This window comes from Engystomops pustulosus, chromosome 9 (genome assembly GCF_040894005.1).
Source record: "Engystomops pustulosus chromosome 9, aEngPut4.maternal, whole genome shotgun sequence".
Lineage (NCBI taxonomy): Eukaryota > Metazoa > Chordata > Amphibia > Anura > Leptodactylidae > Engystomops > Engystomops pustulosus.
This window is the reverse complement of record NC_092419.1, coordinates 93,537,618-93,551,234: the sequence shown is the minus strand read 5'-3', so window position 1 is coordinate 93,551,234 and position 13,617 is coordinate 93,537,618. Positions and strand designations below refer to the sequence as shown.

Genomic DNA, 13,617 nt, shown 5'->3' with positions numbered 1-13,617 from the left:
AGCGCCTCAAGGCTGTAGTGCTAACCACTGAGCCACCGTTATAGATCATCCATGTTTAATGCAACCATAGGCAATAGTGCAATTTTAACTAGCACGTCAGTATCAGTGTTTTTTTCTTTCACGGCATCACTGGAGCAGAAACTATCCCATATAGTTCTAAGTTTTCTGGCCACACATTATCGTGTAACTTGGTGATTACGTCCAGATTCAGATGTAGCATCTTACAGTCTCAGACCAGCGATCGTGGGGGCAGGCACAGGTGCCAAAGTGTATGACAAACCTGTTTAACCCCATGGAACCACAACCCTGCATTTTCGTTTTTGTTGCTCGACCCACACGGAGGCAAAATATGGAACCATTTAATATTAAAAGCAATGCACTGGGAAGATAGGAGAAAAAAAAGCCAAAATGCATTGCAATTGCGGGAGGTTTTGCGGTTTTAGTGCTGCAATTGGGTTCCACCACAGAACTGAAAATAGTTTAAATTATTGCCTATCCATGGGATAGGAGTTCAGTCAGATCAGACTTGTTTGTGAGCAACGGGCTCAAAGCTGGACATGGGTTTATTGCTCTTGTGATCAGTGGGGTCCTATGTGGATAGGTGATAGGCGTTACGTATCAGAGGTGTCGTTAAAGGACATCTACCACCAGGATGAAGGATTGTAAACCAAGCACACTGACATCCTGGTGTGTGTCCCCTCTGGCAGGATCTTCTCTTCACTTAGCTTTTTATGCCCTGGTTTACACAAAAAAAAAGGCTTTAAAAATTATGCAGATGAGTCTGTGGAGCTCCAGGCTCCATAGGTGTTAATGGAGCCTTGAGCCTCTTAGGCTCATTTGCGTAATTTTAAATCCTTTTTTTTCTCCAAAACCAGGGCATAAGAAGCTTAAAGAAGAGCAGATCCTGCCAGAGGGGACAAACACCAGGATGTCAGTGTGCTTGGTTTACAATCCTTCATCCTTCCTTTAAAAGGGATTATCCGAGAGAAACAATAAATTAGGGACAGGCTGGGGCAAGCTTTTTTTTTTTAAAATAAAAAAAATGAGTACGCCGCGGTCCGTGTTACAGGGGCACAGAAGCTGCGCTCGGGGAGCCTCTGGCAGGTCACTCCCATCAGTCACCACATCTCAGCGCCTGCAATGCTGAGAGATAGGGAGTGGGCGACACTGGCCACCTCCCGCGGCGCGGGACATTAGGAGCGACAGAGGAGGGGAGTACACGTTTATTTATTTATTTATAAAAGCTTGTCCCAGCCCATTCCTAATTTATTGTTACTCTCAGATAACCCCTTTAAAAGGCTTGACCACTTATATGCATTAAAAGGGAAAGTACAAGACCCTAATAGGGTCACCTATATTATATTTAGCCTGTTAAACATTTATGAGAGCTACAACGCAGCACGGAGGTTGGATGGTGTGTACCAAGGAAGCCAGAAGGACGCCGGAAGCCTGGACATGTGGCGTCACAGGAAGTCCCGAGTCCTACCACCTAGGGGGTCACGTGACCAGAGGGGAACAGGACATTTTATCAGGTCAAGTATAATATACTTAGGCTACATGCACACTGCCGTAGCACGGCGGGCACACGGCAGCGCGCGGGGAGAGGAGGAGGAGGAAAGCTATCTTTTCCCGGGCTACTGAGTGGTACGGTGCCGCACGTGTGCTGCACTATACCGCTTCCGTACGGTGCCGTGAGCCCATAGAAGTGTATGGGGGAGGCATATCGGCCGTAATATACGTCCCCCATACATGTGTGTGGCCTTACTCTGTGAAAGATTAGTAGAAGTGGCCAACCCCTTTAAACGTATATAGCCACTTTAGTGACATATGACTTGACACTTTCATGACATTATTACATGCAAATATACATTGTCTGACACAGAAGGAAGACACTGTATATTGTCTGCCCACTTCATTACTCACTTTGTCAAATTTACTGAGATTGTTCCTGCTGCGCGAGTCCACTTCCTCAAATCCCGTCAGAGCCAATTGCTGCAGGAGGCGGCCGACCTAGAAGACAGAAATAAGAGAAGGACCTGAAAGACGGGTCTGTTACAGTCACATCAGCTGGATTCATTGACTGGCCGGGACGCTGCCAACAGGATTCGCAGCCAGCCTGTCTATGGGATAATGCGCTCATTCACACAATATCAAAGGGATGCAGCGACTCCCCGGATTAGATTTATTAGCGGGGATCTTCATGGCTGCTCAGATCAAATGGAGATTGTGAATTATGTGGCTGTAAACTGACACAGTAGTGGGACCATACAGACATTGCACCTTCTAAATCATAGCAGTAAAGAAAAGATCCTAAGGGATCAAAGTCATCCATCAGGGGCAGATTATGTATTTCTATAGAGGCCTTTTAAATGTTACGTCTGGGGGATGGTAGCTTGATCGGTCGTTGCTTTAACCTGTATTGGGGTACTGAGAATGACAATGTGGGACACCTCTAGATTCCTCGAGCTCCGGCCAGCTGCTTAGTTATCTTTATGCATAAAAAAAAACTCTAGAAAAATGTTGTTTTTTCTTTGTTATATAGTAATGCACGGAGTTATTATTTAAAGGGAACCTGTCAGCAGAAGGTGGAGTGCAATCTGCAGGCAGCATGTTGTTATTGATCAGGATGAGGAAAGTATATTATACATTGGGGAAAAACAGTATTTAGTCAGCCACCAATTGTCCACGACAACAAGCAGTCACCCTCCAAACTCCACCATGGTGACGTCCAAAGAGCTGTCGGAGGACACCAGAAACAACATTGTAGACCTGCACCAGGCTGGGAAGACTGAACCTGTAATAGGCCGCAGCTTGGTATGAAGAGATCAACTGTGGGAACTATAATTATAAAAATTAAAGACATACAAGACACTGACAATCTCCATGGATCAGGGGGTCCACACAAGATCTGACCCCGTGGGGTCAAAATTATCACAAAAATGGTGAGCAAAAATCCAAGAATCACACAGGGGACCTAGTGACCTGCAGAAATCCCAGAACCACACAGGGGACCTAGTGACTGTCCTACAGAGAGCTGGGACCAATGTAACAAAGGCTTCGGTGGGTAACACACTACACCACCAGGGACTCAGATCCTGCAGTGCCAGAAGTGTCCCCCTGCTTACACCGGTACATATCTGGCCCGTCTGAAGTTTGGTAGAGAACATTTGGTTCCAGAAGAGTAGTAGGGGAATGTCATATCGTCAGATGAAGCCAAAGTAAAACTGTTTGGTAGAAACACAACTTATGTTGGGAGGAGAGTGAATGATGAGTTGTATCCAAAGATCACCAACTACTGTAAAGCATCGGAGGGGGGGGAAGACATCATGACAAGGGGCTTTTTCTCTGTAAAAGGACCATGACAACTGATCCATGTACATGACAGAATGAATGGGGCCATGTGTCATGAGATTTTGAGCGCAAACCTCCTTCCATCTGCAAGGGCATTGAAAAATAAAACGTGGCTGGGTCTTGCAGTGTGGCAATGATCCCAAGCACAGCCCCAAAGCATCACTGCTCTAGACGAGATCTGAATGGAGGAATGGGCCGACATACCAGTGTACCTGCCTGTGTGTACCTACCTTGTGAAGACTTACAGAAAACATTTCACCTCTGTCATTGCCAACAAAGGGTAGATAGCAAACTATTGAGATGAACTTTTGTTATTGACCAAATACTTATTTTCCAACATAATTTGCAAATAAATTCTTTAAATATCAGACAATGGGATTTTCTGGATTTGTTTTCTCATTTTGTCTCTCATAGTTGAGGTTTTACATATGATTGGACATCACATACGGTCTAGAAGCAATGGAGCAGGAGGAGCTGCAGGCTAAAGTATTAGGACGGCTTTATGACATGGCCAGAATGGCTAACATTTATGTACATGCTTCGTCGTATGATTTTAAAGCAATATTTCTATCATCATACCTTGCTTGGTAAGTGCTATGTGTAATATTCATGCTTTATATAGACATCAATTTAGCATAACAAAAGTCGTTTGAGTAGCTTATCTCTTTTCTAAATTAACATAAAGATCTCAAGGATAGCGGCACCCAGTTTCTGCCATATGTCCTGCACGTCTTGGTGTAGATGCACCTTGTCTGATGTGGCTGTAAATATTGCTGTACGTAGAGAACATACCTGCATCAAGTTGAATCGTGCCACTTCGTTGATTGGAGCATCAGATATAATCCCGTATTGCTCCGGATTGACTATGGCTGGGCAGATGAAACACGTGAGCAGGAGGTCAGTGCACATAGACCGCACTTCCCCAATGTCCAGACCTTCCACGCAGGAAAGAGTCTTGTACATCTGAGAAACAATCCATCGCAGGCTATGTGGAAAGCAGTAGGTATTTTGCTTTAAATATCCAATAAATTTGTTGACCAGTGTTACAAGCTTAGCTTCATTGGACTCAACCATCTCCTGGACCTTCTGCCTAAAGCGGTCGCTGCCCTTTTCCCCAAATAACCTCTCTTGCTGTGCTGGAGAGAAGCGCTCCGTCAGCTTGCTTGGATCTATCTCCAAATGATCTTCATCCTCTACTAGCAGCTGCATGATAGGTTCATGTAAAGTCGCCGTTAGGAAGAGCTTGGCAGAGAAGAGTCCCTCCGAAAAAAGTTTAAAGATGATGCTGAAAGCACAAGTACCTTTCCGGAGCAGCCGGCGAGGGTTGTCACTTTCCTTGAGCTCAAACTCTATCAGGTAGCGCAACACCTGAAGCAGATAGCTCTCATCCTCCTGCATGATGCAGTTTCCATATAGAGATGTGAAGACCGTGTGTATAACGCTAGGAGCATTTTCCTGGTTCAGCTTCTCTCCAGCCACAAGACACGATGCAATCAGCCTTGGGTTTTCCCGAAGTCGATTAAGAAACTCGCCATAGGCCGTCTCTTGAAATCCTAGCTGCTTGTAGCCGTCCACAAACTGAGTGTCCTCCAGCAGCTTGGCGTGCTGACAGCATTCTGCAGGTGACGCTTCAGCACTGTGGAAGAGAAAAGATCCATGAAACTTTGCTAAAACTAACAAACATACAGATGGAAAGCAAGTAGAACATGTGCAGCCAATGAAGAGTAATGTGCTACAACAACAGAGAACACAATAATATATCTTATTGGAGAAAATTATTCTCGCTCTACATATCAGGCTCTTTTACTTCTCCCCCTTCCTGGAGGGATCAGATTATCTACAATTCTAGGCAGCAGGAGCAACATTTTTTTTTTTTTTATAAAACCCTTTAAATGTCCCTAGACATCTTTAGCAATCAGATGCCCAGAGGAGACTACACTACCCATCCGGCCTATACTTTATCATATTCTATATATTAACAGATCAATGAAGTGGACAATCTACCCATTTTCTGCTGTACTCTACCTGGTGAGGATGAGGCGGTCCAAATTTATTCTCTGCTGTTTAGAAATCCAAGACGTGCGGTAGAGTTTTTCTGCAGTTTTTAAGACATCCGCATTCAGCCGCTGGATGAGCTGCTTCTCCGAATTGACATATAGGCGTTCCTGCTTGAGGTGGCGGGCAAGGGTGTGGATATCCGGCTTCACCATTTTGGGACGTGATGAGAACCGCTTGACCTATAAAACACAAATAGTTAACCACCGATTCGCTTGAGCAATTATGGTCTAACAACCCATATTCCCCCCCCCACCCCCCCAATAAATAAATAAATATTTCATGCTTAATGAAAACTAAAAGGACATCTACCACCAGGATGAAGGATTGTAAACCAAGAACACTGATATACGGGTGTGTTCTTTCTCTGGCAGGATTCTCTTTTTGTAGCTTCTTATACCCTTGTTTTTAAAAGAATAAAGGTTTATGCAAATGTATGCAAATAAATCTGAGGGGCTCAGGGCTACATTGACATCTAAGGAGCCCAGAGCCCCTGAGATTTTTTGTTAAATTAAGGAACTAAAAAGCTAGAAGAAGAAACAAACCTGCCAGAGGGGGCACACAAGAGTATGTCAGTGTGCTCGGTTTACAATCCTTCATCCTGGTGGTAGATTTCCTTTAACCATTTAATACACCTTACGCAGAAGAGAAATAGGGGTTTCTCCGGTTCTCCTAGATGATCACTCTCACCCCCTGCTTGGAGCAGAGTGATGACCTACCCTTTATCCTGTACAAAAATGAATCCCTCTACTATATATAAAACACGACCTGTCTGAGGGAGGAATTATTTTTATCAGTCACTTTCTAACACTATTCCAAGCATCAAGCTACAGGAGTAGTGCCACCAGGATCTCTATATTTAGAAACTCCAATGGAAGAGTTTCTACACTGGATCACAATCATGTGGCTTTACCATTTCCTCTTAGGAGTCTCATAGGACGTACTGTTTGGGTGAAGAGTCATGCAGCTCAATTCTTGGACAAGTCATTCCAAGCCGGCTCCATTAGAGCATAGTAGATTAGCCTTTGATTGATCTGCATGCGTCACTTGTGCCTGGCAATGCTAAAGGAATGATATATACCTAGCAATATGACTTCATCTCAAGAAGGGGGTGGGACTAATTGACTCCTCACCCCAATTGCCTACACCCACATGACTCTTGAGGGTTACATTTATATGTATCACATGAATTATTGGGCCTCATCCCGAGCTGTATTATTGGTGGTAGACTTCTAGTTCTACATGCCGGACTAAAATTAATGGTATGAATACAGTCAGCGCTTTCACCTCCAAAAATCTGCAGAAGGGGAATGTTATTCCCCGATTCCGCAATATTAATGTCCTCGTTTCTTGGTTTTACAGATTTTGCCCCTGTCCCTTTAAACAAGACCAGTGCAAGTTACGGAGACTGAAAAATAATGTGCCATAAAGAAGATCCCTTCCCACGAGATTGTGGGTCCATAGTAAGAGAAATGTTTTAGCATAAACCCTGCAATCCTCTGACAAAGAGAACATTGTGCCGAGCAAAAGAAGTTCTGTACTCGAGTTCCTCTTCTGCACATTCCACTAAAGGAGGAGGGAACGGATTAAAGGCAACAACAGGAGAAGATTTTATTTTCCTTATTTCCCATACAGCAAAGCAGAGGGAATAAAACTCATACTGTATCAGGAGTAGGTACCATATGTCACATGTGTCCCGAAAAGTTCTTACTTTTAGGTGGTGCCACCTTTTCCGGATTAAACTTCCCATAGCTACATTTAGAGTTAATATGGGGGAAAAAAACGGCGCAGTGGCTATTAGTGTGCTGGACTTTCTCAGTAATAGCGAGGCTAATATTACACTTACCTTTAGTGAACCTACAAGAATATTAGGGAATGGCAGAAATAGAAGTTGACTTTCTCCCAGCTGGCCTGCTGCGTTATCCAAGGCTGATCCAAGGGTAATAAATTAAGAATTTGCTCTTTATGTCACTCCCAAAAATATTTCTATAGGGTCATTACAGGTGAACATTCTGACCTGTCGGGATGACCTCCTACATGTTCATAGACTGTAAGCTCTTGCGAGCAGGACCCTCCCTCCTAATATTTCCATGTGACTGTGGTTTACCTGTATTGTCTTATAGTATTTGTATATGTTCCCTAAGATTTCTAAAACCCTACAGCAGTGATGGCGAACCTTTTAGAGACCGAGTGCCCAAACTACAACCAAAACCCACTTACTTAACCCGATGTGCCAACGTGCCATTTTTTTTTTTTTGTTTTTAAAAGTATTTTATTGGAAAAGCTCAGTTATTACAAGCTAATTCAAGAATATAAGATGAGGAACACGCAGGTACCCTCTCTAGGCATCAGGCGAAAGTTATACACATGGATCATATAATAAATGTACAATCTTCAAGAATGCCAGCATTTGTTTACACTTTTTTTTTTTTTTTTTGATAATGCAATAATACAAATACAACAATTATAGGGGGGGGGGGGGGGGGGGGTCGACTACACATAATATAAGACCAAGTTTATATGTCTAACATATAAAAAGGAGACATGCCCACCCCCCCCCCCCCCCCCCCGAGCCTCCCAATCCCTCTACCCGTGCTGGAGATGTGAAAGGAAACAAAAAAAAATAAATAAATAAATAACTACCTTATCCCTAACTACCCATCCAGAGGGCACCCCGGGACGAAAAAAACAGTCCGTTCTCAATTTCTCCACTGGTCCCATATCAAACTCAGTCTTCTACCATTCCCATAGCGTTTCTCATACGCGCATTCATACGCTTTGATGCGTACCACAAGATTACTCCATTCTTTCACCACTGGAGCTTTATCGTCTTTCCAATGCCTGACTAATATTAGTCTAGCAAGGAAAAAAAGCTTCAGCGCTAAATCAGTTTTTACTTTAGGGTCCATGGGAATCGGAAGCAGGCCCAGTAACCCGCAAGTAGCTACTCGTGGCAGGGAGCATTGAAGCTGACTCTCTATTATCTTAAAAACCTCCTCCCAGTATAAACTAATCTTAGGGCAGTCCCATAAAACGTGTAAGATGTCGGCATGGCCACTAAGGCACCTCTTACAGTTGGAGTTTTCCCTTAACCCAATTTTAAACATCAAAAGTGGTGAAAAATAAATTCTATATAAAATATTAAGTTGTGTGCATCTGTGATTTAAGTTAATAGTGGATCTAACCACATTTTTATAAATATCTCGCCATTGTGCTACTGTGATAAAACCAACCTGATTTATCCATTTTACTTGACTTATATGACTAAAGTTCTGATCAATGTCAGATCTCATCAAACGGTAGATCTTAGACATTTTCAGAAATGACTTCTCTAACCCTAAAATTTCCGAACAATTACCACCTTCGTGTATCGTGAACTTATCGTGATCTAATTCTTTCCTAAATGCATGTGCTAATTGACAATACCTAAAATAATCTTTCTCCTCCAAAATCCCCTTCGTACACCAAAACTGAAAGGAGGGTAGCCCCCCCTGTTCCCCCAGATGCTCCAAGGAGTGAATCCCTTTTTTTCTCCAAAATCCGACATCTTCCATTTTATATAGTTCTAAGAAGTTAATATTGCCCCATAGCGGGGTGAATTTGAGTCCCCCCTTAATCCCATATAGGCTCTTAAAGTCTCTCCAAGTATTCTCCAATAACACAGCCAGTGGAAATTTTTTACTAGCGTGACATTTCAGTTGACCAGACTCCAGTAGGGCGAGGATAGACTCAAATCTACGCCCCACCCGCGCACTGATCACCTGAAATACAATGGAGCATCTATTTTCAAGGATGTACTGAATCTGTGCCGACAAAAAATAGTGGTACAAGGAGGGGAGCGAAAGACCACCCCTCTCCTTGTTAATCATTAATGTTTCCTGTTTAATACGAACCCTTTTCCTCCCTCAAAGTAATTTATTTATAATCGCTCGAATAAAACCAAACCATTTCTTGCCAATACAACATGGAGAGTTGCATAATACGTATAACATTTGGGGCAGCAAGATAGTCTAAGTAAGAACAACTCTCTCTGCTCGATTTAAAGGTAGCGTATTCCATGTATTCACCTTATTTTTCAATTTTGCTAATAGTGGGGCCAGATTCAGAGATATATAATCATCCACATTTGGTGTGATCTTTAAACCCAGATATTCACATGAAGATGAAATCTTTAGATCCACCTGGGTCAAATTAAGCTGAGAGTCGCTATCAAGTGGGACCAAAATAGATTTGTGGGTATTGATCTGAAAGCCCGAAAACCTTCCAAACTCCCCAATCACCTTCAGGGCTTTTGGAACCGATGTGTTAGAGTCTTTTAGGCAGAGCAGGACATCGTCGGCGTACAACATGATCTTATCCATTGGTCCAGCTAGTCCTCCGCCCCCAATCTCCCCATCGGCCCTAAGTTTTATTGCCAATGGTTCTATAAAAAAAGCAAATAATAGGGGAGACAGGGGGCATCCCTGCCTAGTACCCCTAGACAGAGTAAAGAAAGGAGAGTAGTCACCATTTATTCTGATGCAGACCCTAGGGGCCTGATAGAAGAGTCTCACCCAATCCACGAATCTGCTACCCAGCCCAAATCTAAGCAAGACTTCCCAGAGGAAGTCCCACTCCACCCTATCAAAGGCTTTAGAGGCGTCCAATGACAGGATGGAGCGCGACTCCCCCCGTCCCAGCTGAAGGCCCGCAAACAACCGTCTTATATTAGTTTTGCCCTGGCGACCGGCCACAAAGCCGCATTGGTCTTCATGTATAAGTGTTGACGCACATTCTTTTAATCTATTCGAGAGCAGTTTGGCCACCAATTTAGCATCGGTATTGAGAATAGAGATCGGACGATAGGATTCTGCCTCCAGAGGGTCCTTATTTTTTTTTGGTAACAAGACTATACATGCCTCGTACCAGGACTCGGGTAGTCTCCCCACTCTCTGTGCCGAATCCCATATCTCCACCATAAGAGGAAGGAGAATAGCACCGAACCTGTTGTAAATTTCTAGAGGCAGCCCGTCCAACCCTGGTGAGGAGTTACGTCTAGAGGATGAGAGAGACTCCTCAAGTTCCAAAATGGATATTGGACGGGATAACCTATCCGCTCTATCTGTCAATAACCTAGGGAACTGGATATTATCTAGATAGTGACCTATATCCTCCACTGACACCTCCAAATCTGAGGAATAAATATTTTGGAAAAACTGTAAAAAAATACCGCTGATCTCCTGAGCATTACCGGTTGCTTCCCCAGAAGCATTTTTAATCATGGCTATTCTATTTGATTCCTGTTGTTTTTTAACATTATGCAATAGCCCTTTTGAGGGAGAACCACTCTCGCAATGTGTCTTCTGATCGAGGAAGAATAACTTCTGCAAAGCCTTATTAGCAATGCATCTATCATACTCCTCTTGTGCTTTATTAAATCTATCATATGAATCTTGCGAACTGTTTACCTGATATTCCCTTTCTCTTTTTTTAACTTCCTCTTTTAAACTCCTCTCTTGTCTAGCCCATTGTTTTCGGAGATATATGATTTCTGAATTTATTATCCCTCTGAGGAAGGATTTCAGCGCATCCCAGATCAATCCCACATTATCAGAGGTCCTGTTGGCGGATATAAAACTGCATATTTCTCTCTTAATTTTGTCCTCATCTGTTAATAGGGACAACCAATGCGCATTAAGTTTCCAAAACCTAAGAACAGTGCCATTTTAAACAGTAACTTATTGCTACCTGTTCTTCCACTACTTTAGTTGTATCGGCCCCTTGAGGTCACCAATACAGTTGAAACAAAGGGGGCAAATTCAGTCTATCATTGTAGCTTCTCTCCAGGGTCTCTCTGTTTAGAAAGAATGGTGGGTCCAGCAGGAGGACCTCCATAGATAATGCACTTCTTTCAACACCTTCTTACTTTTCAAGCAGTTTTAAACAGTCAATGGATTTTAACCTGTTTGGTGAACTCTGTCCTGGGCTGACAGCCTGAGTGCCCACAGAAAAGGCTCCGAGTGCCACCTCTGGCACCAGTGCCATAGGTTCGCCACCACTGCCCTACAGAATAGGATGGTGCCATATAAAGATTATTATTATTTTTATAAGATGATCTCCTCAAAATCATCAGTTTGGCCAGCTAAACCCTTTAAAGAGAACCGGTCAGGCAAAATAACCCCCCTAAACTAAATATATTTTCATAAACTGCCATTAGAGAGCATTGCCTCTATCCCTTCATTGTCCCTCTACATGCCTGTAAACCTAAGCAATGAAGTCCTAAAGCTGTATGCAAATGACCTGTGAAATGTCCAATGAGTCATTAGCATATTCAAGCTGTCCAGCTTATTCATGAGTGGGAGACACAGCCACACCCCCAGTGCTTGACTGACAGCCTGTATAATGATGTGCTTCCTGGTGCTGGCGCCCCCTGCAGCCTGTGTGTGTATAGGAAAGATACAACAGCTCCAGGCTGCAGCCATGTTATAGCAGAACATGTCAAGTACTTGTGTAGCTGATGTCTGTGTATTAGGAGGATGCAACATGTCAGGAGATACAGCTCAGACACTATTACTATACATTACACAGACATGAGCAGGGGGAGGAGAGGGGAGGGGTAACAGGGGTGACATCACTGCCTCTGACCATGTGACAAGCCTCATTTACATGATAAAGAATAGATTATTTTACAATGATTAATGTATGAATTGACTAGATAAAGGCTGTGATGGGATCCTTGTGAGCTGCTCCAACAGGTAGTGGTGACAGGACTAGTGACAGAGACCTGATGACAGGTGTCCTTTAAGGACCTGGCCCTTTGTTTTTTTCATTTCTATTTTTCACTTCCGAAAATCAAAGAACTTTTTTTTTTTTTTTAACAATTAAAGAGCTGTGGCTTGTTTTCTGCGTAACAAATTGCACTCCACAATGATGGTATTTATTATTCCATGCCATGTATTGGGAAGCTGGAAAAATATTCCAAATGCAGTGCGATCGTGCGCACGCAGCGCCGAAGCGTCTTCTGCTCTAAAGTTTAAAAAGTGTTAAAACCGCGATACCGCGGTTTATAACACTAACGAAAGTAAGTACCGGCACCAGCTCACCCTGAGCTGGTGCTTGGTACTTACAGCTTACCCCTACCATTCTAGGTAGGTTTCCTTTAAGTGTCTACTTTATTCTTTGGGTCATTCTATATAGTGAATGCATGAATAAATGAAGTAGCAGGTAAAGCATGGGTCCAGGAGTTTCATTCATTCTCTATGGTGCCGTGTGTTGTACTCTGATATATCCGGCAGTGCCATAGAGAATGATAAGACCTGCGGGACAAATGCTTCACCTATCACTTATTATGGGGAAACAGGACCAGGAATTGTTGGGGGTCCCAATGCATTTAATGCCCTGTAAAAAGTATGAAAAATCCAGAAAAAAAAAAATGGAAAACTGTTGAAGTGCTCACAGTACCATTGTAGTCCTCTCACCCAAATTGTAGACATAATCCAATATTGGAAGAGGAGGGATGCTAATAAAATGGGAAACCACTTCAATAGGTTTATTTGGTTTATGTACAGTGGGTACAGAGTGTATTCAGCCCCCTTTACATTTTTCACTAATTGTTTAATTGAAGCCAATTGGTAAGATCATAAAGTTTTTTTTGCTCATTAATGTTTACCCTGCCCCCATCTTGAAAGAAAAGTCTACTTGGGAACAACGCAAAAAGTTTTTCACCCCTGCATTTGGGGATCCTCGGCCTCTTCCTTCCAGATCCTCTCCAGTTCCCTCAGGTTGGATGAACATTGGGGGAAGCAGTGTCACTGTGGGGATTGTATTTGGCAGGTGATGAGCAGTGCCTGGTTTTCTCCACACATACCGCATCAAAATAACACCAAAAAGTTTAATCTTCCACTCTTCAGACCAGAGATTCTTAGGTCTTGCACTGAGAAGAGGCTTCTGTCGGCAGACTGTGCCATAAAGCCCCAACTGGTGGTGGCTGCAGTGATAGGTGACTTTGTGGTACTTTCTCCCATCTCTATACTGTATGTCTAGAGCTCAGCCACAGTAATCTTGGGGCTTCTTTATCTCTCTCACCAAGGCTCTTCTTCCACGTTTGCTTAGTTTGGCTGAACGGCCAGTTCGAGGAAGAGTTGTGGTTGTCCTAAACTTCTTCCATGTAAGGATAATGGAGGCCACTGTGCTCTTAGGAACCTTGAGTGCTGCAGAAATTCTTTTGTAACC

The 13,617-nt window shown here is 43.2% G+C and overlaps 1 protein-coding gene across 8 annotated transcripts in view; it reads right to left on the bottom strand.

The window, feature by feature from the left end:
* GAPVD1 (GTPase activating protein and VPS9 domains 1) overlaps positions 1-13,617 on the bottom strand; it is a 43,788-nt gene that overhangs the window by 20,497 nt on the left and 9,674 nt on the right. For all 8 annotated transcript variants that reach the window (XM_072123633.1, XM_072123634.1, XM_072123631.1 and 5 more), the window contains exons 2-4: positions 5,377-5,588; positions 4,144-4,987; positions 1,924-2,010 (exon numbers count right to left, since the gene is read on the bottom strand). In XM_072123633.1, coding sequence (XP_071979734.1) covers positions 1,924-2,010; positions 4,144-4,987; positions 5,377-5,588 — 1,143 coding nt within the window. The remainder of the gene's footprint in view (positions 1-1,923; positions 2,011-4,143; positions 4,988-5,376; positions 5,589-13,617) is intronic.